The 25,268-nt window shown below is 36.0% G+C and overlaps 1 protein-coding gene across 1 annotated transcript in view; it reads left to right on the top strand.

Moving 5' to 3' along the window:
• The window catches only part of Prtg (protogenin), a 116,904-nt gene extending 94,674 nt beyond the window's left edge, over window positions 1–22,230 (top strand). Inside the window, exons 12-20 of the mRNA XM_076849404.2 lie at window positions 6,326–6,421; window positions 7,005–7,191; window positions 8,170–8,297; window positions 9,513–9,683; window positions 15,725–15,907; window positions 17,195–17,315; window positions 19,014–19,179; window positions 21,144–21,248; window positions 21,826–22,230. Coding sequence (XP_076705519.2) covers window positions 6,326–6,421; window positions 7,005–7,191; window positions 8,170–8,297; window positions 9,513–9,683; window positions 15,725–15,907; window positions 17,195–17,315; window positions 19,014–19,179; window positions 21,144–21,248; window positions 21,826–22,230 — 1,562 coding nt within the window. The remainder of the gene's footprint in view (window positions 1–6,325; window positions 6,422–7,004; window positions 7,192–8,169; window positions 8,298–9,512; window positions 9,684–15,724; window positions 15,908–17,194; window positions 17,316–19,013; window positions 19,180–21,143; window positions 21,249–21,825) is intronic.
• The last annotated feature ends 3,038 nt before the right edge of the window (window positions 22,231–25,268 follow it).

Below are 25,268 nucleotides of genomic sequence, written 5' to 3'. Positions count from 1 at the left end.
TGAGTAAATTGTGTTCTCCTTCCAACATTTCACAAGGTAGATGCCAGTGTTATCATGCCCATTTTATAGGTTATTAGAACCAAGATACAGAAAGAAATTAAGTTTGCTGTATTATACAGTTATGAACATACTTGAATTAGAATCCAGTCAAGTCTGGGTTTAACATCTCAGCCCTTCACCACTGTTCTGTATATGCTGTCTCTTAGCTTCTTAGTAATGTTGAGTCATTAGGAAAGGACAGGTGCAGAAACAATGCCCACCTTATGGTTTTTTGAAGTTCATGTGAAATATTTATATGTATGACACAGATCCAGGACAGCCTTTCTTCCTTCTTACCGCTTTGCAATTCATCAAGCCTTTCATTAGGTGAAACTTAAGCAACAGCTTTATTCCGTGCATACCTGTTTTGTTTTGATCATTGATCAATTTCAGCTGGTATCTGAATATCTCCCTTCGTAATAGCATGGTGTGGCCATCACTCTCTTTAGACACACAGATGCCATCTCGTGGTGGAGAAGAGAAATGCAAGTTTTTCAAATAAAATAACTGGAAGAAGGCATGGGGTTTGTTGTGTGGTCTTCAAGAATACTTTGCAATGAAAAGGCTACATTAAAGCGGTAACGTGCTCGCCTGGCATGCGCAGGGCGCTGGGTTCGATCCTCAGCACGACATAAAATTAAAATAAAGATGTTGTGTCCACCGAAAACTGAAAAATAAATATTTTTTAAAAGGCTACATTATACCAGTAGTTTTAGTAAGTAACTAAAAAGCTGTACATATACTGCTGGTGCACTGTTATTGTTGATTTTCATGTAGAAAGAATGCAACTAGGCAGATTTTGATTAATACAGCTTTTAAAAATCTTGGCATTTACTGAGAATCTCATTTAATTGGCCTTCATTTTTCTTGTTCTGAGTTGTAGTTACTAAGAGCAATAAACACCTGGTTGTAAAAATGGGATATAATTAACAGATTGGATTAGTTTTGTGTCCATCTGCTTACTGTTTTTAATACTAGCCCTCAAACTCTTCCATATTTTACTTTTATGAAACAATTTACTGTTCTTCCATTAGGGAAGAAATTCATTAAGTTGTTTTCCAAAGCATTCGTCATCATCAGGGCTTTTTCTTTGTTAACAGATGGAAGATTATTAGATGAATATGGAAGATGTGGGTGAAGGTGGATTTGCCACATGTAACATGTTTGCCAAAACATGAATCAAACATTCTTAGTGGCCATAACACAAAACATAGCCCTTTCAATTGCTTATGTAAGTCAGACACACATTGGGAACCTTTACTTACCGTATGCATTGTGGAATATTAGTGAGGATAGAATAGAACTCAGCTTCAGTCTTTGCTAATTGCTAATTTGCTGATATTCTGGACTCTAGACTTACTTTGTGTGAATGAATATCTTTAATATCCACAAGACTTAGCAAAATGATTCTCAGATTTATTAAGTGCATATTTTTGGTACTGTTTTTTTTTTTTTTTTTTTTTCTGTTCTTCCAGGCAACTTTACTCATGTAATAATAGTTTTGTGTGTTTACTATTTGCAGGAACTACACAGACTATTTAATAGGCATGATTTCATGTAATACTCTTGAAAATCTCTATAAGGGAAGTCTGATTATATCTCGGTCTTCTAGATAAAAATAAATGAAATTTAGAGGAGTAAGGAATTTGCTCAAGTCTAATGAATAATACATGTGGAATATTCATGTATCAATCTGTCTCCTTCAGTAGATGGAAATCCAAAGCAGAAGTGGTGTCCTAATCCAAGGGTCTTCCATTCTATACAAGACTTTCAGTAGACACTTGATCAATGTTGATTTGATACCTGTGAACTGTTTCTCAATCAGTCAGATTCCTAAATCTGCTGTTGCTTTCCATGACTAATGCTTCAAGTTGGAAGAGCTGGTTGGTGGTGAGAAGGAATCAGAAGGAAGGAAAGTAGGGCAACTGGAGCCAGTGGAGAAGATGGAGGATAGAGCCAGAGCCAATTGCTGGGAAAGACACCTTCAGGCCAAAAGTTAACTCCCTAATAAAAAAGAGACAAGTCCATTAAACTAGCATCCACAATCACTTTTATGTAAGCCAACACTTCAGAGCTGGACTGGTATGAATCAAATCATTTAGGATCAAATGTGTGTTTTCTTTAAGCAAGTTTAAGCAGTAAGAATTGGTTTTTATGTCTTGAATTTTTAAGGACCAACTCTGGGACCTACCCTGCCCAACCCGTCTTTCTCCCCCTTCCTTTACTGGGTTTTGAGGAAGCCTGCACTGTTCTTTGTGGCTGCTTTCCTTACTTTGCTGTTTTCCTCCAAGCCACATACCCTAAGTCTGCTGAGTCTCACATAACCAAGCCCCACCTACATGGCAGTGCTTAACTCAAGAAGGGCTATCGCAGGCCTTCGGAACTGGTTCTCTGCAGTATTTCGTGGTGTTGATCCTGGTCTCTGCTTTGTCTTTTATGTGCAGAGAATCTTTGCAGAACTATAAGATTTTAGGTCTTGTGCTACTTATGCTGAGGTTCATTCTTTGTGCATTTACTTACACATAATATGTGGGTTCTAAAAGTTTTTGTTTTTTACTCGGTATTCTTAATTCTTTTAATTCATCTCTATTTTCTTTCTAAGCTGGCAACTCTCATTACTTGATAATGCTCATCATAACTTGAGCACCGTGGTCCCTGGTTCTTCTCTTAAATTTACAAATAGTATGTGAAGTCAAATTTCTAACACATTGAGAAACAAGAATGAGTCAGGTTGTTGTAAGATCTCTGGATTGACAAACCAAAATAATGTAGTTAGAATCAGGTTTTTTAAAGCTGAAGAGGATGATGTGGCTACTTTGGCAGATCCACGTGGTCCATTACTCAGTTTTGACTTTAACCTCTCATTTTGATTTTTTTTAAATGAGATTCTTTGTATGGCATAATGAGTAGCTCACACATGAACAAATGTGAATGGGTTTTCCTTCTCCTTTATTTTTTCTATGTGGTATGTCCTGTTTTCTATACTTATTCTGGTTTTTGTTTGGGCAAAAGGGATCTTGTACTTTAATGTAGTTGATTTTCCTATTTGGTGGTTTGTCTGTTCCTGACCTTAGGTAAACCAGCATGGGAAAGAGCCTGGCCCTAGAGACTCCAGGATACCTGGATGGTTTCCACTGGCCTCAGAAGTGCTGCTCTGCTTTTGTGGGGCTTTTATCCGTCTGCCCTCAGCGGGCAGCAGGCAGGGGCCAGGGCATTAAAAGAGCAACTCTGTTCTTTCATCTTTCAGACACATAAATTGCTTCTGTCTGATCAATAAAAAATGTTTATTACTTTTTAAAATTTGGTGTATGGAGTTTATATCTTAAAGAGGATAAAGGGAAAGCTGAAGACACAATTTTAAGGACTAGTGAAAACTAACCATTTCATGAGTTAGACATCATTACCCTAAGTACATGTATGAAGATACGAATGGTGTGAAAATACTTTGTGAACAATCAGTGACTTGAAAATTTGTACTCTATATCTGTCATATTAAATGAACAGCATTCTGCTATCATGTATAACAAATTAGAATAAATAAATAATTTAATAAAGAAAACAAAACCTGACCATTCCAGAGAAGTATTTATGCAGTGTTGACTAAGATTCCCCAGTAAATAGGGGGTTGCATTGAAAAATGATTGATTTCTCCATGCATACTCACACTCTATCACAATCAGCTATCCACCTTTGGCTCTCTAAAGAGAATGTGAGTTGCTTTGAGGGAGAATCTGCTTTTGTTTCCTTGGCTGTACCTGATGCATACCTGGCAGGGTACTTTACATGAGAGTGGTTCCCTAAAGAGAGGGTAGAGAAATGTTTTTCAAAGTTGCACTATGAATAAAGATTTATGATGCAAAAATCTAATTGAATTCTATTTGTGCCAATTCAGAGGGAGTATATGTAATATTGAACCCAGAATCCAGTTGACTGGAAGGTACAGCAAAATGTAAGGAGTATAGAAAAAATAAATTAGATCCAAATTATACAGCTATCAATCTAAACCCAAACCTTTTGAAGTTTAAAATTTTAGTGCTTACTTAGAAACAGTTGCAGTCATGAAATCCAAATGTGAACATGTTTGCTGATATTATAAGCTGTTCAAACATCTGTTTTGAAATTTGTTATAAGGAGACAAACTCACTTGTGATAGACATATGTTTGTGTAAACTTAGAAGCCCTGTACTTTGTCATAGAAATACCCACAAGTTCTTGGCTCAGCTTTCATGACCTTTGATGACCTTCCCCTTAACACCCATGTGTCACCAGCTGGCCAGGTTGGCAAACTAAAAATCCACACAAACACAGAAATACCTTTTTTGGGGTTAGGGATGGCTCTGAGACCCCAGGTGTCAGCTTCCATGCTGGAAGGCAAGGGAGCAAGGGAGGCAAGAGGCAAAAGAGAGAGCACACCTGAAATTCCCCCTGTTTACTGGGGAAAAGCCATTCATAGACTATTCCACCCAAATAAGGTGGAGTCTTGCTTGGTGATGTCTTGTGGTCAGCAAGTTGATTGACATCTTGGAAAGCCACACCCACCTCAGGGGGTATGCAGGAAGTAGAGCGAGAGAAAAGGCCCACATGCATCGCATATCCCAAAAAGCGGGTAATGCCAGACCAGTCCCCTCATACTCTGAAATGCGCATGGCTCACACACAGCCCACAGATGGCTCACGACACCCATGTACCATAGTTTATAAAACAGGAATAACACACACTTTGAAGTTTTACTTTAAAGTTTTGTAAATGTCAAATAAGACATTGTATTTGAAAGATTTATTCTATGAGATAGTCAAATGTTATTAGTTTTCCTACCTTTCTATCTAGGAAATACTGAAACTTTCTAAGTTGTAGAAAATTTTCTTCTTGTGATTCTAACAAGTGGAAATGAGAATGTCATACTTTAGAACATTATTGTAAATATTATAATACATTTATAAGGTTTACAAAATTGAAAGTTTTATAAAACTTACATTTTACTTTTGAAGTTTTAAATGTTTGAATTTACTCTAGTATTTTCATTATTTAAGTTACACTGAACATATATTTATTAAGGTTGTTAATAAAATATTCAATTTGTGTTTGTCAATAAGAGACATATAATAGACAAATACATTATTTCTGAGTAGTATTAAATTTTACCTTAAGTACTTTATATAGTTAAATGTTATTACAATTAACTTTAAGCATATTTATATTTTTAACCTCTGACAACTTTAAAAAGTGTATCAGTTCAAAATTATAACCATTTATTTCCCCAAAGCCCTGAAAAAAATGGTTTTAAAATATATGGATCAGATTTTAGTGTTAGTGTTGCAGTAGTTAATAGGCACCAGTAGAGGGAGCGCTAACCCATCTTTCTTGAATTTATACTTGAAAAATGTAATTAATTAAAATGTTACACTTAAGACAAATTTAAAACTTGAAGGACACCTAACTATAAGTTCTCAAAGGTACTAAAAGATGTCATTTGTAATTTACCTTAACACTGAGGGAGAAAACAATCTCACTTTGATTTCCATGGTTTTAGATATATAACTGCCAAAACTAAAAATACAAACTTCTTCATAGTTATAACATAGTATGGAGTCTTAAATACAAAACTTCTTCATAGTTATAACATAGTATGGAGTCTTCATAATATGACCTCCTGTGATACTTTTAACTCAGGTCTTTTTAAAAAATATTTTTAGTTATTGATGGACCTTTATTTTAGTTATTTAAATGTGGTGCTGAGAATCAAACCCAGTGCCTCATACATGCTAGGCAAACGCTCTTCCACTGAGCTACAACCCCAGCCCAACTCAGGTCTTTTAAAATTAAGAATCTAGGGCTGGGGATGTGGCTCAAGCAGTAGCGTGCTCGCCTGGCATGCCGGCAGCCCAGGTTCGATCCTCAGTACCACATACAAACAAAGATGGTGTGTCCGCCGAAAACTAAAAAATAAATATTAAAATTTTCTCTCTCTCTCTCTTTAAAAAAATAGAATAAAATTAAGAATCTAGTCATTTGAGGAGGAGGATGGAGGGGAGGAGTGGATGTGATAGAGAGCATTGGAAATTAGGTGAAGTACTGTAAAGTTTGAAGTTTTGGGTCACAGTAGCAGTGCCATACCAAGTGGATCCCTAAGTCATGCCATGTAGGGAGAAGAAGAAAAATTTCCTTTTCCTTAGACCATCCATGCATTAAGAGGGTTTTAAAACTAAAATCTAGAAAGGTTCTGTCCAGAACACTTGCTCATATCCAGAGGGCTGGTCCTGACAGTTACATTTTGATTTCTCTGTAGACCCCAGAAGAAAATATCATGTGAGACTGCTGGCTTACAACAACATAGAAGATGGCTACCAAGCTGACCAGACCGTCAGCACACCTGGATGCGTGTGTACGTGAGAGTTGTGGTGATTAATCACCCACCCTGTTCTCCTCCTCCTTGAAATTTTAGTCTCATTACTACTTGGAATCTTTAGTGGTTAACTTTATATACTTCATGCTGCCTAGCACAGTATCTTGAGCCAAGTAGGTGCTCAGTAAATATTTAAATAAGATTTTTAAATTATATGTACTTACGTTAATTTTGCAAGGAAAAAAATGTTAGAAATTAACTGGGAAAAATAACCACTGAAAACCTACACACTGAATTTTCCTTTGTCTGCTTTCAGCTTGAAGCTAATGGTTTCTCTCCAACTGTTATTCTGTTTTATTGCTACTAAAGAGGATGATGTTTTTGCTTAATGTCTTTGGCTAGTAGCTCAACTTTGTTGTCCTGTCTATTCAGTATTGACAGTGTTTGACTCCTTACCTAACTTAAGGAAGAGTTGTTTAGGTTTGGGAGAGGTAACTCTAGACCATGAGTTTCTGGTGGAAAAATGATCTACAGTCAACTTACACAATTAAATATTCTGATTTTACCGCTTTCTACATTAAACCTTGTATCATGCAGTGAATTAATGTTATCTTTTCAATAGCTGTTCGAGATCGCATGGTCCCTCCTCCTCCACCACCACACCATCTCTATGCGAAGGCTAACACCTCCTCTTCCATTTTCCTGCACTGGAGGAGGCCAGCGTTCACTACTGCGCAAATCATTAACTACACCATCCGCTGTAATCCTGTAGGCCTACAGAATGCTTCTTTGGTTCTGTATCTGCAAACGTATGTAGCTTCTGTTAATGGTGGTTATCTTTGCCTTCCTCCCCATTCATGCTTACTTTTTACTGTCTTGATCCCAGTTTGGGCTTCAGCTGTGAGCATTTATCTTACTTCTGAAATGCTGGGAGTTTTGCCTCCCAATTTTTACCACATTCAGTTCTGAAAACTGCACTTTTTAAAGTTAATTTGCATGTGATTAAAAAAAAAACTTCTCAGCAATATGATTAGGCAAGAAGCTATTATTATTTTCAAGTAGCTAAACTCAGCATGTTTCGAGAAAAAAAATACTATTTGCATATGGGCATCAAAAAAAATAAGGCTGTCATTCTGTTTTGTAGGTTAGAGATACAAAAATGGTCATCATTGGGGGATGGGGGGGGTGTCCTGGTGGTTGAACCCAGGGATACTTTTACCACTGAGCCACATCCCCAGTCCTTTTTATTTTTTATTTTAAAACAGGATCTCTCTAAGTTGCTGAGACTGACCTGTAACTTGCTATCCTCCTGCTTCTGCCTCCCAAGTTGCTGGGAAAGTGGGCATGCAGCACCATGCCCAGTGTCATCATGATGCTTTGAAAGAATAATTGGGCTTCCAGTATTTCTGGGGAAGTCTCTTTGTATTGGGACATTTCTGTAGTTAATTTTCTGGTTTCTTCTCAGAGAGGCAACTTGTAGGATTATTTCTAAAGAATAATACTAAATGTAGTATTTTTTAATACATTAGATTGCTCTTATAGTTTGAAAAAATGTTGGGGTAAAAATGGGAGTTCATATCCCACTTGAATCAAAGTGTGAATTATGATATATCAAGAACTATGTAATGTTTTGAACAACCTACAATAAAAATTAATTAAAAAAAAAAAAGAAAAAAAAAGAAAATGAGCTAATGATGGTATGTTCTACCTGTTGGTTAGGAAAAACTGACAATCTTTTAGAAACAGTGGGCTTCTGGAATTAACAACTTCATTACTGTTTATTATAGATCAGAAACTCACATGTTGGTTCAAGGTCTAGAACCAAACACTAAATATGAATTTGCTGTTCGATTGCATGTGGATCAGCTTTCCAGTCCCTGGAGCCCTGTAGTCTATCATTCCACACTTCCAGAAGGTAAAGAAAACACTTTCATTCTGGGTTTTATCTTCAAAAATATTTTTAAAGGAATTTTTATAAATATGTGTATCATTTTGAGAAGGATACTATCCTGGTTGCCTCTTACACACAAATAATTGAAAATGGAAGTCAGTGAATAATGATGTTTGCTAATGCTCCTAGGAACCCACAATGGAACCTGTTTCTTTTATTCTTTTATTTTTTAGTTGTAGTTGGACACAATACTTTTATTTATTTATTTTTATGTGGTGCTGAGGATCGAACCCCGGGGCCTTATACATGTTAGGCAGGTGCTCTACCACTAAGCCACAACCCCAGCCCCTAGAGCTTGTTTCTGTGAGCTTGATGCTATGCTCAGTGAATATATTTGATTGAGCGTGAGTTCTGAGGCTCGTTTATGGCTCTAGCTGAGATATTTCATGTCTCTAAACCTGTGTTTCCGTTTCTCAAATGAGGGTGAAGAACTAGATGATCTAGGAGGAGTGTTCCTGCTCTATTTTAAGTATGTTGAAAGAGAGCAAGAAACATGTCAGTGAACACTGGGCTTTGTTGATATGGTTTTGGCATTATTCCATAGGAAATGTGGACCCAAAACCAGCTCTTCAAATGTTTAGCTCATATTGAAGATTGAGTCAACTAAAATTCCAAGGTCTTACTACTTTTCACCATTATAATAAATTATTAGACTTTAGTCTACCCTGTTAAACTCACGGATTTACAACATGTTGGGGAAATAAATGTTTTGGTCTCAGAAGCATTTTCTTCTGAGTTCTAGATCCCGCTAAGTCATGGTTCTATACGTTGTTAGTAGGAACCACAGTTCATGTTCAGTAACTGATGGGGTTGCACTTACTATATGATAGAAATGTAAACCTTCCTAGTTAGCAATTTAACAAAAACATTTCAAGTGTCTTAAAAATATAATCCCTTTGACTTAATAAGTTCCCATCTAGGATGCTATTATCTCTTTTATGCTTTTTTATTCTTTAAACATAAAAATTAAATTAGCTTTCAGAAAAAGGAGGGGAAAAAAGTTCTTTACCATTATCACCATTATCTTTAATGATCTTTAGAAACTATAATTTTTAGATTTTTTAAAAAAATAGTTTCTGGTTTTTCCAACTATTTTCCAAGCTTACCAGTCTATCAGCCAGGCATTTGAGTGTTTATGAACCATTTTATCCTACTGATATGTTTTACATGTGTGCACAGCACCAGCAGGCCCACCAGTTGGAGTTAAAGTGACATTAATAGAAGATGACACTGCCCTGGTTTCCTGGAAACCCCCTGATGGCCCGGAGACAGTTGTGACACGCTATACTATCTTGTATGCCTCCAGGAAGGCCTGGATTGCAGGAGAGTGGCAGGTTCTACACCGAGAAGGTAAATATAGTCATAAATTATTTATTTCCTTTTTTATTTTACAGTTCTAGGGTTGAACCCAGGGCCTCATATATGCCAGACAAGAGCTCTACTACTGAGATGTATCCCCCATTCCTTTTTTCCTTTTTTATTTTGAGACAGGGTCTCACTAAGTTGCCAAGGCTGGCTTCAAACTTCTCATAATCATGAATTATTAAGGAGGATGAAAAGTAAGGTTATTAGTGATATAAGGAAAGAAAGGGAAAGAGGGATCCAGAGTTTTGTTTTGAATTTATATTTTTGTGTGTGAAGTAACAAATTATTAAAGATTTTGGTTTGGGCTGGGGATGTGGCTCAAGCGATAGCGCGCTCGCCTGGCATGCGTGCGGCCCGGGTTTGATCCTCAGCACCACATACAAACAAAGATGTTGTGTCCGCCGAAAGACTGAAAAATAAATATTAAAATTAAAAAAAAAAAAAAAGATTTTGGTTTTATTTATTGGGAAGCCTTTGACTTGTTTCAGAATGATCATTTTTACAATAGAAGAGATTTGGCTGGGGAGGAGTCGGGTTAGAGGAATGCAAAATATTCCTAGTGGGGAGGTGACTATTATTTTTTTAATACTTTTTAGTTGTATATAGCACAATACCTTTATTTATTTATATTTATGTGGTGTTGAGGATCGAACCCAGTGCCTCACACATGCTAGGTGAGTGCTCTACTGCTGAGCCACAACCCCAGCCCCAGGAGGTGATTCTTAATAGTTTGGGAAAGGGATGTTAAGCCTGGACTAGGACAAGAGGATAGAGGTAGAAAAGAAAGGATGGCTGAAAGAAACTAAGGAGGTAAAATGGACAGGACTTAATAGCTTGACTGGGAGGAAGAGAGAACTAAGGGAGGGAGAATTACTATCGGTAATTAGGATGTTTCTGGTGGTGCTGCATCTTGCTCTGGAGTAGGCAGTCCTGGAAGAAGACCTGGTTTAAGGGAAAGACATTTGTACTCCTACAAAAATGGTACACATGCAAATAAATTGACCCAAATGAATGTTAGGGTTCACTTAAGTAGAGGGAAAATATGATTAGGACTTAATGACAGTGTATTTAGTACTTTTAAACATTATTTTTATTTGAGAAAAATTAAATTCCCAAACTCTGTATTCTTTTTTAAAGGGGGATTGAACTCAAGGTCACTGAGCTATATCCCCAGCCCTATTTTGTATTTTATTTAGAGATGAGGTCTCACTGAGCTGCTTAACGCCTCACTAAGCCTCACTTTACATTTGTTCATCACTATTGCTGCCTCACAAACCACTCTAAAACTTAACTATTTTATTTTCTTATAATTCCTTCAGTCAGCAGTTTCAACTAGAATCAGCTGGGCAGTTCTGCAGCCATCTCAGTTTGGATAGGGTGTGAGAATCTCAAAACAGTAAGGGAGGGTTTCCTAATCAGAATGAGAGGGAGAAAGCCCCAGGATCAAACCTTTATGAACCTCTGCTTGCATCACAGTCACGGATATCCCACTGGACAGAGCAACTCACATGGCCAAGCCCCATGTGGATGGGGCATCCGAAAGGAATGAGCAGATGGAGGCATGATTCATTGGGCAAATTCACTAAAATGCCTCAGCCTATCATTTTCCAAAAATGTTTAATTCAGTTTCAGTTGTTCAGTTCCAAAATGGCTTATTGATGCAATACTTAACCAAATGACAAACCTGACTTAATGAGGAAGAGTCTTTAATAAGAATTTTGATCACGGGCTGGGGATGTGGCTCAAGTGGTAGTTGGCTCCAGTGGCATGCGTGCGGCCTGGGTTCGATCCTCAGCATCACATACAAAGAAAGATGTTGTGTCGGCCGAAAACTAAAAAATAAATATTAAAATTCTCTCTCTCTCAAAAAAAAAAGGAATTTTGATCACATGAACAATATCTTTTAGTTCTTTGTACCTGCCAAAAAAGAAACAATATTTGTTCTCTTTTCAAGTTCATTCATTTTTAAGTTTGAAAAATCAGAAAATAACATTTTTTTACTTTATTGATGTCTCCATAGAAAAATGGATTGTAATAGCAGGTTTTTACAGCTATGAAAACTTTTCTAACTATAATCAGGCACAAGAAAGAATAATCTCACATGCTGCTTGATACAATCTTAAGAAACAGTCTCAGTGCAAAGCTTTTATCGTTTGTTGAATGCAGAAAACCCTTTTCATAGCTAATGCCAGTGATTCATAAAGAACAAATAAACAGCATAAGTAAAAAACAGTTGTACTTATTTGAGAGAAGAAAAATATAAAGGAATTGACTCATATTTAATGAAAAAAACACAACATGATATTTGAAGAAAAAATAAACGTAAAATTGTCTTTTCTAAACATTGGAACTTTTAGAAAGGCAAAAGTATAGAAAACATTGGAGGAAAAGAAGAATGTATTTTTCTACTACATATATAACAATATATATTAGCTTTATATATATTTATATACTTAATTTGCATATTTAATACCAAATGGAATAAGACTTTTTCATGAATCAAAAGTTATTTCTGGGGGCTGGGGATGTGGCTCAAGCGGTAGTGCCCTCGCCTGGCATTAGTGCGGCCCGGGTTCGATCCTTAGCACTACATGCAAACAAAGATGTTGTATCCGCTGATAACTAAAATAAAATAAATATTTTTTAAAAAAAAAGTATTTCTGGTGAGTACATGGTATTTGTGGCTAAAAATGGTACATGGAAGCATGGTGGAGCAAAAAAGTGGTACCATGTCATACTTGCATGTAATTTAAAGTGGATCAGAAATTATAGCCTTTACCTTCCTGGTATATAATAAAACAGCACAAACTACTCAATTATTTTTAAATCGAAAAGACATTGGAAGAAAATTATGCCCTGTCTCAGCAATTCCTTAACTTTGTTCTTTATGTTTTTCCTGAGATTATAAAGATGCTCCTCCTTCAGAAAAATTTTTTCCATGACTGTAAATAAGTTTGAGAATCACCATGTCCTCCTATTAGAGGTTCACATTGGAAATTTGAAATTCTATAATAAAGGATTCCATTTAATTCAGTGTTTGCCAAAAGAATTTGACTACTCATAGTAGGAACATATTCATTTATTAAACAAAGTTTTATTGAGTGATTACCATGTGCCAGGCTCTGTTCTAGGAACTTGCTATACCACCACAGTGAAAAAAAAACAAAACAAACAAAAATCCCAGCCCCCCATTGGAGCTTGTATCCCAGGTAACAAACATTTTTACAAATGTCTACATTTTCGGGTAGTGTCATAAATGCTATAAAGAAAGGTGAAATAGGGGAAACAGACAAAGTGGTGGGGGTAGAAAGGTAAGTTTTCTTGGAAGAAACCACATCTAGCATAGCCACATTGGTAAATGAGGGAAATGCAAAGACCCTGAGGCAGAGGGCTTGAGGAAAAACAAGGCCAGGAAAGTTAGAGTGAGGGGAAAAGCAAGCAGTAAGAAATGAGAGAAGGAGGTAACCAGGGCAGATCTTACAGACCAGATTTTGTGAATCATGGATTTTATTTTAAGAGGGAAGATATTGGAGACTACTGATTCGATCCTCATTTTAGAAGGATTGTTCTAGGCAAACTACCTGAAAAGTTGAGTATGAAGAGATGAGAGCAAAAGTTAGGAGACCATTTAATAGGCAGGTCTACCTGTGAGAGTTGATGTGGGTATGGACAGGGTATAGTGATAGTGAAGTGAACAAGAAGCTCTTGGAACATATTTTGAAAGAAAGCCTACCGGGCTTGCTGGCAGACAGTTGGTGGGGCAGGGGAAGGGAGTGAGAAAAAGAGAACCAAATCAGTGGGGGGAAATCAAGGGTTTGATTTTAAACATGTTTGATTTGAGGTGCCTCTTAGATATCCAAGTGGAGAGGTTGGATAGCCTTTGTCTTCATATTTTAAATTAATAGTCTTTGGTCACAAAAACTTATACTGTTCAGCTGCCATTTAATGTAAGTTCAGCTAAAAATTGCCTTGTACAGAGCATTCTGGTATCAACCTTAAAATGTTCAGATATGAAAAACATTTTTTTTTTTTTGTTTTCCACCAGAAATAGAAGAGGAGAAATCAGAGTGAGAAAGCAAGCTTTTTTTTTTTTTTTTTTTTTTTTTTTGGTGCATATAAACTCATGTCAGACACCTGCCAGGGTTAGTTTAATTCTTATAATAATCAAATGAGGTGGGAAGTATTTCCCCACAAAGAAGGTACCATTGTAAGTCACAGATGACTTGGCACCATGCCAAGAATGGGTCCACATAGGTCCAGCACTGTGCCTGTCACACTGAAGATCTGTGAAACTCCTGGTCTAGCTGAATAGTCAATTGTGTATAAGTCAGTGGATAGATCATCACACTCAGATTGAAATAGTCTGCTGAGAGAATATGGGGACAGTCAGATCAGTTTTACTTTTGGGAAATGCTTTGAGTCTGTCATAGGGGAACTAGAAGGTTATAGTTTCCTTTTTTTCTAAATGAAGACACTTTTTCTTGGGGGAAGTGACTGCTGATCCATTTATAAAATTTGAATTAAAAGAAAAGACTTTTAGTTTCAGATACAATTGGTTTTTGCCAAGCATTTGTAAAAATTAAATAATTCTATTATAATTTATATCTCAGTTTTGAAGAAACCGAAATGTTTTTCCTGCTAGCTGACTGTAACATGTCACAAATACATCTTTGTTTTTTAATGTATATGTCTAAGGACATAATAACTCTTCCTGATTCTAAATAGGGCTTAGTTTGTTTATTTAACAGTTGTGTACTCAAATAGCTCCCACTCTTTTTGAGGCCAATGCAACCAGAGAACATGAAAACAAGTGGTGTCAGGCTCCTGGCATTGCCACTGGGCATTGCCGCTGGTGGTTCGGCTGCCTCCCACTACCATGTGACCTCAGAGGTAGCCTCTGTGTTATGACCTTGGCTCTGAGATCACCCCACATTTCACTTCAGCATACTTGCAGGAGCAGCCAACTCTGGCTTAGGGGTGACTTGCAACAAGCTATTTTGAGCCCTTTGAAACTGTTGTCGGGATGCCTTGCTTTAGGAGAAAGATGAAACCCCCAGGAAAGCTAGAATTCCCTGTGCATATCCACCTATAAAGGCAGTGCTGGAACAACTTTGTGGTTGAATTTCCTAACATTAGGAGTAGTTCTTAGGGTGGCAGTCTCTTGTAAGAAATATCCTTCAGTGCAGTGACAGAACAAAACAGAAAGACCCCTCAAGAAATGGCAGGGCCCAGACAGGAATCCTTGTTAGCAATTATGCCAAAGAGAAAATACCTGTAGAAACTACATATTATATGCAAATACAAATGATGATTATTTTTGGAGAGAAGTAGACTTTAGCCAGATTACTTGTGGTCATTTTGATAATCTGTCATCTGGGTCTTCAGCACTTTGAGGTTCCTAAGGAACTTTGCATTTTCTTTCCTCTTTACCTTGAAGAAATCTGAGATAATGATAGACACATGAAAGATACTTTCATGCTTTCAAAGATAATTATGTTGTTTCTCATTTAAGAAGGAAGAACAAGATCATCTATCTATCGTAGCTATTACCATAAGTAGTTTAAACACTTCTGATAAGGAGAAAAACTCCTCACATTGGATTTTTAAATTATAATTGTTGATCTAGGTTTATTACGTGTGCCTTTGTCTCTTTATATGTGTTTGAAATGTCACATAATTAAATGTTCTTTATGCCGTCTAAAAAAAGTAAAACTTAACATATGTATACACACACATGGTATAAATACTATAAACCTGTTATTTTAAATAAGTAAATACAATGTTAAGTGAAAACTCTAAGATATAAAAATGAATGCAGTAAATATGTGTTCATACATGTTTTTGCATACATACAAAACATTATAATGTTAACAATGGGAAATTGTAACTTTGTTTTTATTTATATTTTCTAAATGTACTATAATGAAAATATGCCATTTTTATAATCGGATAAATATTATAAAAATAAAGAACCATGTTTGCATGATTATAAAAGTGTACTTAATTTTAAATTCATGTATTTACAGGGGCAATAACTATGGCATTGCTAGAAAACCTGGTGGCAGGAAATGTATACATTGTCAAGATATCAGCATCCAACGAGGTGGGAGAAGGACCCTTTTCAAATTCTGTAGAGCTGGCAGTACTTCCCAAGGAAACTTCTGAATCAAATCAGAGGCCCAAGCGTTTGGATTCTGCTGATGCCAAAGGTCTGTATACTGCCATTGTCCCTGTGATTTTTCTTAAGGAAAAAAAAAGAAGTTTCAGTTTCCTTATATTTCTTTCAGCTCATACAATTGCCATATCCCTAAACCTACACTCAGTTTGTTAAAATTATTACTGGCGAGGTTCTGATGTTATAAGACTGCATAGCTCTTCTTTGTACTCCTAGGAGGCAAAATCACCTCAGAATTAACTGCAGTTTTCAGACCACTATGCTCCCAATCATTTATTTTCCCAGTTGAGCAACCACCAGGGTAGAGGAGTTGCTCCACCTATAAACAGAAGAGACCAAGCTTCCTGGGAGATTCCACAGAAGTAAACCACAAGGGTGCTTGTGGAGTTCAGTCTCACAAGAATATGGTTTTCATTAAGAGTTTTCACCACAGAAAAACAGCCTTTGTGAAAAGAAAGTTGTTTCTCTCCAGAAAAGCAGTTGGAAAAATTATCTTTAAACAACCACCCTCACTCCGTTCAGTGCAGCTTTCCACCTGAAGGAAGTGTGGTTCAAGACCCCTCCCTTTCCTCCCCTTCTTTGGAGAAGGAGGGACAACATTAAAAGGAAAAAATGCCCGATAAACTTAAGAAAGGATTAAGGATCCTTAGCTCCACAGAAAAGTCCTTCAGTGCTGTGTGTGTGAGAGAGAAAAGGGCAGGGCAGTCTTTTTTAGGAAGAGAAAGGAGGTAGCCACCGTAGCTACCATCTCATCAGAGGAAGGGGAAAACAGGATTCATGTTTGCTTCTCAAATACCCTGTTTAGAGTGATCTAGGAACTAGCATCATGGATATCAGTTAAGCATTAGACATGCAGAATCACAGGCTGCACCCCAGACTTAGTGAACCAGAATCTTCATTTTAGCCTATCCCTTACTGAACCATGTGCACAGTAAAGTTTCAGAAACCCTGTTCTCATGTACATAGATGAAAACTATTCTTCAACCTACAAACCACTTTTAAGGCAACATGACATGAAAGCTATTCTTTGTCCATTAAAGAGCATCTGTTTTGTACCTTTTAGTATTGTAAGTTATGAATTAATGTTCATGTTGTATGTAATAATATTATATCTAAAATAGAATCTTTATATTGGAAAACACTTATTTCTAAAATCCTAATAGAAGATTAATTCATGACTTTTTTGCGTAGATATGGATAATATTAATACTTTTTCTATGAGAGGAAGAGAATTTATAGAAAAGCAAATATCTACCCTGAGAATTAGGATAAATAAAATATTTTTTCCTGTTTGATCTGAGTAAATGTGCTCCCCCTCTAGTTTATTCAGGCTATTACCATCTGGACCAGAAGTCAATGACAGGCATTGCCGTGGGTGTTGGCATAGCCTTGACCTGCATCCTCATCTGTGTGCTCATCTTGATATACCGAAGTAAAGCCAGGTATGTGTCCATTGCTGGAGATGCTGGGTTAGTTTAAAAAAAAAAAAAAATTAAATTATACTAACAATAGGAAACAAATTGAAATCAAGTACCCTGTAGAATAACTGGAATTTTTCCACTTTAAAATAAATGCAGGGTTACTAGGTTCTCACAGCTTAGCATATGCTCATTTTGTGGGGTGATTATTTTCTTGCCAATTGAAAACAATTACTATGCTGATAAAATACTAAATGAGGACCCAGTTTCCTCATTTCCTTAGTATTTTGAGAAACACAAAGTAAATCTTTGAGATTGGTTTGGGTTTTGGATTTAATGGAACCTTAATCTGGTGTATCTGCTTCTTGAGAGGTTTCTTTATTATCTGAAATATTTCATGTTTAGTACAAGAATTGCCTGGGTCACTAAGAACAGCACAGGACTTATGATTGGGAATCTCCATACAAGGATTAAGACAAATGCATAATGAATAAGAATTAGGGGTTTATCTATAAACTCTGTTAGGCAATTCCATCTGTGGTTTGACTGTGACTAAATTTTCACTAGTAACTTGCCTTTAGTGAATGTGACTATTTTTAACTTTTTATAAAAATTTTGGCATTTGCTTTCATTAATTTTCTGAAGTTTTTTTGTTTGTCTGGTTTGGTACCAAGCATGGAACCCAAGAACATTTAACAACTGAGCAAGATCCTCAGCCCCCTTTTAATATTTTATTTAGAGACAGAACCTTGCTAAATTGCTGAGGCTAGCTTTGAACTCTCAATCCTTGTGCCTCAGCCTCCCAAGCTGCTGGGAGCTCCCAGCAAGATTCTGTCTTTGTTTTGTTTAGTTTAAGGTTCTTTCTTACACAAACAAACAAACAAAATCACAGTCTGTTTTTCAGTAATCTCCCTCAGTTGGCATAGATTTTTCAGTTTGGTACTTTTACATAGAGAGATGTCTGCAAAACATATTAATGAAAAAGTTCAAACATCTTTGTGCATAATGAACTGGCTTTACAGTTTTATTGTCCAATTTTTTTGCTTTAAGAACTTTATGTAAAATATTTATGCACATTGTTTTGGGGATGTGTAAATTTTGCAGAAGTGCTACTATAAATTTTCCATCATTAATTGGCAAGAAAATTGCTAGGTTAGTGTAACAGTCTATAGACTTGAAGGGGAAAATATAAGGTAATAAAATTAATTCTGCATAAATGATAAACCACAATAATTGATAATGGCATTTCATAAATATAAGGTTTTTATTGCTTGTAGAAAATAATTTTATGCAAGCAGATGCTAAGTCAAGAAATGAAGAGATTTCTTCAATTAAAGTTTGCAGCAATGAGTTGGAGTAAAAATCAAATGTTTGGGCCAGGCACCATGGCACATACCTGTGAGTCCGGTGGCCCAGGAGGATCACAAGTTCAAGGCCAGCCTCAGCAATTTATCGAGATCCTAAGCAGCTTAGTGAGGCTCTGTCTCAAAATTAAAAATAAAAAGGCTGGGGATGTAGCTCAGTGCTTAAAGTGCCCCTGGGGTAAATTCTCAGTACCAATAACTAAATAATAAAATTGAATCTTTGGTTTCTGAAGATATCTGAGAAATGGGCATTGAAGAACTCCATGGTTTGTAAAGTTGTGATTATGGGCCAAATTGGGTACGTTTGCCTACATCTTCTGTGAAGATAGAAGATTTTGTTTTCTTAACAATGTTTCAGGAAATCATCTGCTTCCAAGACAGCACAGAATGGAACTCAACAGTTGTCTCGTACCAGTGCCTCCTTAGCTAGTGGAAATGAAGTAGGAAAGAACCTGGAAAGAGCTGTAGAAAATGAAGACTCCTTAATGCCAATGATTATGCCAAACAACTTCATTGATGCAAAGGTATTGAGCTGAGGGAGGATTTGTTGCATCATGCTGCCCTTGATTCTTTCCTTTAAGTGTAAAATTAACTTACAAAAATTTTATGTTTGAATGTATTATATATATATATCTATTTCTCTAAATGAAACAGAAGAAAAAGTTCACCCTCAGCAAAAGCGAGGTGCTAAGCAATTCAGTGAGACCCTGTCTCTAAACAGAATACAAAAAAAGTCTGGGGAATGTGGCTCCGTGGTTGAGTGTCCTTGAGTTCAATCCCCAGTACCCATCCCCCACAAAAATTTTTTTTACCCAAATCCTTTCTTACATAAAATGCCTGGAAGAAGATGGGAATAGATAAAAGAAATATATATATATATATATATATATATAGAGAGAGAGAGAGAGAGAGAGAGAGAGAGAAGTAAAAACATAGCACAGATCCAATTACATGGGATCATATGGTGATGTCTTAAATAGAGGTATCCTGGTCATTAGTCTTTCTATTTACTATATTTGGACTATCCTGTATTTACCAGGTGGACAGTTTTTTATTAATCCATTTTACATTTAGTCTGGTTGATTGTTGAACTGAATTGATTATCAGAACATCCCAAGTCTAAAGAATATTTTTGAAAATATGGAGTATCTAAATAGAAATCTAAAAATCCTACCCTTTGTTTCCCAAGTTAGTTGGATGTAGTAAAGAAGTGTCCTTGGAAGACATGACTTAGTATCTTTGCCAGTATATATAATAATGGTACAGTGATCAGCATTGTGGACACCACATTGCAACATTAGATATTGTATATTATTACAATATCTCCCATAACCAATGTGCTATAACTACAGGCCAGTATGTTTTTGTGTGGCAGTGCCTTGAACCAAGAATTTTTTTTATATTTTTAAAGGGTCATTTTTTTGGCAAGGGGTTGAGAAAAACCCAAAATATTTACTCTTTGACTTTGAAGAAAAGTTCTTCCCTAACCCTTTCCTAAAGTTGAGACTAACAAAAAATATGTTAAAATTTCAGGTGATTTTTATATTAAATTTTATATAATTATACTTAACAGATTCACTTATATCTAGCACAGTGCTAGCATATACAATGTTATGAAGAAATAATACTGAATTGATTTTTGCTACTTCTATTGTCTTGTCTGCATCCATAAATTAGCTTTTTTTTTTTTTTTTTTTTTAAACAGTCTTGGGAATGGAACCTGGAATCTTACAAATGTTAGGGAAATTCTCTCCACTGTTGAACTTTATAACCACAGACCCTAGCTTTTACATTCTAATACAAATCAGGTCTTTCAGTTTATTTCAGAGTAATCTAAAACATTAGAATTGAAAAGTTTGAAATAAGTTTAAATAATGGTAAAACATACTGTGCTTCTGTTGAGTTTAGAAGTACATATGAGAAAGGGTAAGGATATGGAGGGAAAAAGGAAGAATAAAAAATGAAAGAAGCAGGGACTGGCATTGTGGCTCAGTGGAAGGGCACTTGTCTAGTATTTGTGAAGAGGCAGTGGGTTTGATTCTCAGCACCACATATAAATAAATAAAGGTATTTTTTAAATCTTTTTAAAAAATTAAAGAAGCAGAGCAGTGGAGACCTGAAGTGAGGGAGAGAAACAAGTTTGTAAAATGAACTAAATTTTGTTTGCTGGTTCATTTGAAAATAAGTTTTGGAATCTTTATGCTTTACCCCAAATACTTCTGCTTGTGTGTGTCTATATTAGTTTTTGTTAGGTGTTTGCAGAAAGTAATTTTATGTAAGCATATGTACATCTTAAGAATAACCCATTGTAGTTCTTTTTGATCACTAACAAATGCCCCAAATATGTTGTGTTCTGCCTGAAGAAATAATGATATCTGTGATTTTTTTAAAAAACATAAAATTTTTGTGTAATATTTGTGATAAGCTGAAATCTCTAAGACCAAGATATTTACATTTCCTTGTTTTTTGTTTTTTGTTTTTTTTCCAGGGAGGAACTGACCTGATAATTAATAGCTATGGTCCAATAATTAAAAACAACTCTAAGAGAAAATGGCTTTTTTTCCAAAATTCTAAGAAGATAAAAGTTGAGCAGGTAACCTCTCTATGTGAAAAACATCTTGAGCAACCCATGGTCTATAGAATAATTCAAAAGGGAGGGAAATGTAATGAATATTTTAATTTCTGGGTTTTTTTTGTGGATATGATTATATTCATCTGGGTATGTCTTTGGAGAGCAGTGGTGAGTGATAACTAAAAGGACAGTTGGAGTAGTAATCAGAGCTGTGGTTTCCATTGGGGAGTGGGAACAATGGGAAAAGGGATAGGTCAGGAGGAAAGGGCATCAAAAAAAATCACAGAAGATGCCTGATGCAGTGACCAGAGAGCTGAGGCAAGAGGATCAAAGTTCCAAGGCCAGCCTTATTTATTTTAGCAACACCCTGTCTCAAAATAAAAAAAATAAAAGGACTCAGTGATTGAGCAACCATGGGTTCCACTATATAACAACAACAATAAAAAGTCCCTGAAGTTTTTAACACTTCACTTGCTGCAGGCAATCCTGATATGTTCTCACCCCTCTGTCAGAAACTACTGATCTAAACATGATGCTGACCTTTGCTTTTATATCAATAGTTTGCTATCTCATTGCTACCTTGTCTGTTTTTACCCAGCCTCAAAGAAGATTCACTCAAGCTGTCTGCTTTTACCAGCCAGGCACTACCGTGTTAATCAGTGATGAAGATTCCCCCAGCTCCCCAGGCCAGACAGCCAGCTTCCCGAGACCCTTTGGTGTTGCAGCTGACACTGAGCATTCAGCGAATAGTGAAGGCAGCCATGAGACTGGGGATTCCGGAAGGTTCTCCCATGAGTCCAATGATGAGATACACCTGTCCTCCGTTATAAGCACCACACCCCCAACCTCTGATTCCCTTGCTGGCAGTGATTCAGGTGGGGGGCCCCTGAGGAGGAAGTGTGAAGACCCCACAGTGCCACAGGTTGCTGAGCAGACTTCCTCTTCAGCTCCACAGCCACCATCTGCTGTACTACGCTTTGATAAAAATGAGTTTCCAATCTAGACAGCCATGCTCAGGTATTCTCATCTAAAAGAAGTCTGTTCGAAGGACAATGAACAGGGAGCCAAAGCCTTTTATGAAAATCTTGATGTCTTATTGGGTATCTCAGCCTGTTTTGAATGTCTTTTTTTTTTTTTTTTTAACTCATGTATTTTGAATGTTTTATCATCAGCAATGTGAAAGAGTACAGTCAAGATATTTGACTAGATTATAAAATATATATCACTGGAGCAAAGGGAAGACTTTTAAAAGTCCCTTTGCTGAATTATCTACCTCAGTTTGCCTAGTGGCAAACTCTGAAGACAGCTTTGTCACCCCCTTGTTATAGTTTGTCTCAGCTACATAGCCAATGATACTTCCTAGTAGCATTTTGTTTTCATTGCTGTATGTGTAATGTATGTGATCAAAGGAGTCATACAGGTAGATGAGTAAGAATGTTTATCTGAAGCTCTGATTTTTTTAATAATTATGACACCTTCATGTTTTGAGTAATTTAACACCTCTGTCTGTGAGGACTAATAGGCCACGAAAGATGTGGGACTATTTAATTTAATGAACAACCAAAGCAAATGCATCTCTTTTGAGAATAGAATTGTTTCAGTAGCATATATGGGTTAATATTGCTGAAAAGGCTGTTGTTACGTTTGGGGCATTAGAGTCTGAGTAGTTTATCAGCTACCTTCCACACCTCAGCCTCCTCTAGCTGTGCCTTTTCTACCTTCCCATTTGCCTGACAGTTGGCCAAAGGCTGCACTTTCTAGTTTGCAAAGCATACTCAACTTTTCCAGTATTAGCTATAAAATCCCATGCAGAAGAGAATGGGTTTTCTTTCCGTCTTTTTTTCCCTGCCCTCAAAAATCTCAGTTTATCTTAGAAGGATGAAGAAATTTCATAAAATATTAAGAATGAAGATAAATTAACAGTGGACAATATGAACTTGAGTTATCATGGTAACTGTGCCTTCCAGTATATATTGTGAAATTTTTTGCCTTATACCTTTTTTAATATTCATGAAGTTGTTTAGGACAGAAGTACAAAAAGTTGCCTTAAGAGTTACTTGTATTTTATCAGTTAACTATTTTGACATAAAGTATCTTACCAAAGGTTTTTTTTTTTTTTTTTTTAGTTTTTGTTTAGGGATAAATATTCAGAGCTTGACCCACCCAACTTGTTGTTTTCTTTAGTTCTTAGGAGAATTTGGTACTCTCTTAATCTTCCTTCAGTGTCAATACTGTGAATGAAGAATGCTAACTCATGGAGTGAGTTAATCCTCTTGCTGGTTTGAAATCAGCAAATTGTTTACTTAGCCACATAGAATAGGCCTTCTCTTAGCCAGGAGACAGTTATCTAGATGTGGAGCAGTGGGAAGGGATAAAAATAAACATGATATAGAGAGGGGGCCCATAGCCTTTTAAAAATACTTTTTTTCAAATTTTCTGGAAATGACTTCTGAGTCTCATTTTAAAAGGAATCTTAATGGGTTTCCCCTTGAAACCTTTTGTTTATAAATGGGGCAGGGTCATGTTAAATTGTGGTCTAAAAGCAAAGAATTTTGCTGAATAATAGTCCTAGTGTTGTCATCCTAATGACTGATGATAAACATCTTTGGTTTTTTTTTTTCTTTTTTAATCCATGGTTGTGTGCCAAGGTGGATGTGTTCAGAAGCAGATCAACATGAAGTGCCAGCAGCCATTTCTGAACTAAAGTTAAAGTCCCCTTTAGTTATCTAATATGGGCTTCATGGCAAGACGAGAAATGCAGAGCTTTAGGTGAACAATCTGAGGCAAGGAAAGATGCTGCTCCTGCCTTTATAGCTCCTGTTTTATACTACCTCCTTTTAAAGTTATTCTAGTGTTATTATTATTTTTTTTTTTTCCTGTACTCAGGGAACATTTTGTTACTTTTGAGCTGCCTCATGGAAGCATGGGCAAATTGACAGGGTATGGTGTTTTTAAGTTCCTAAGTAGAAGTATGTGGGACCAACTTTATCAGTATCTAAAATCAAGAAGTACAATGAGATTGTGTTGCTTTTACACTAAAAAGGCAAACAGAATCTAAAGATTAAATTTACATCATAATTATGAAGGTATATCTAAGACTATATGAATTTGACTGTTAACTGCTTAAAAAGATGATCTGAAAGAATTGGAGGAACTGCTGTTTTTGAGGAAAGTATTCTGTTTGTTTGGTTACTGATAAATAGGTCCTTAGTTACCATAGAACTTTAGGGTATAACTATTTGCTAATTATTTACCAGTGCATTTTTTACCTTTTCATTTTGTTCTTATGCAGACTTTTTCATAATTATCCTATTACCAAAGAATTTTCAGTAGAAAGTGAAATTTTGATTTAAATTCCCCCCAAATTGAATTAACTAGAAACATCTATAGATATGAAGCATATATACAAGTAGTTACTAACCCAGAACAATAGGGTTTATATGGATTGTTGTAGTAAAATAGATTAGTGATATTAACTACCTTATTGTTACCAGAGCATTTAAAATAAGTTATAATACTTTCTTTACCAGCAGATAGTTCCAAAGAATTTTAAGTATAATTTTTTTTCTTCAGCAAGTGATTCAACTCTACAGTATTAAAGTATTTTTAAATTGTTGAAATTACTTGTTGGAGAGAAAAAAAATCTTTTTACCAAAAATAAATATTTTGATCTCATTGAATAAAATATTTAGTGTGCAGCAAAGACTTCTTTTTAAGTGGCCAAAGCAAGCTTCTTTGAAGTCTGAAGTATGAAATTATAACTAAAATGTTGCATAGTATTACTTCATGGTGTATCAACTCCAAAGGGGCTAATATGCAAATGGTAACTATTTTCTTTCCAAAGATTTATTTGCTATAAGTACTGATACATGCATGCCATTTTTATGCCAAATGTTACAAGATACTGCTCATCAGTATTTTCATACCAAAGACCATTAAAATATATAGTTTAGCCTGTAAGTAAATAAAGATGAGCAGATTTGAAAATTTATTTAGAGGTGGATAGGGAATTTAGCTTTAGTAGCAAAAGACATCAAAGGG

The sequence above is a fragment of the Callospermophilus lateralis genome, chromosome 3, assembly GCF_048772815.1.
Source record: "Callospermophilus lateralis isolate mCalLat2 chromosome 3, mCalLat2.hap1, whole genome shotgun sequence".
Taxonomy (NCBI): domain Eukaryota; kingdom Metazoa; phylum Chordata; class Mammalia; order Rodentia; family Sciuridae; genus Callospermophilus; species Callospermophilus lateralis.
This window is presented reverse-complemented; position numbering and strand designations above follow the sequence as displayed.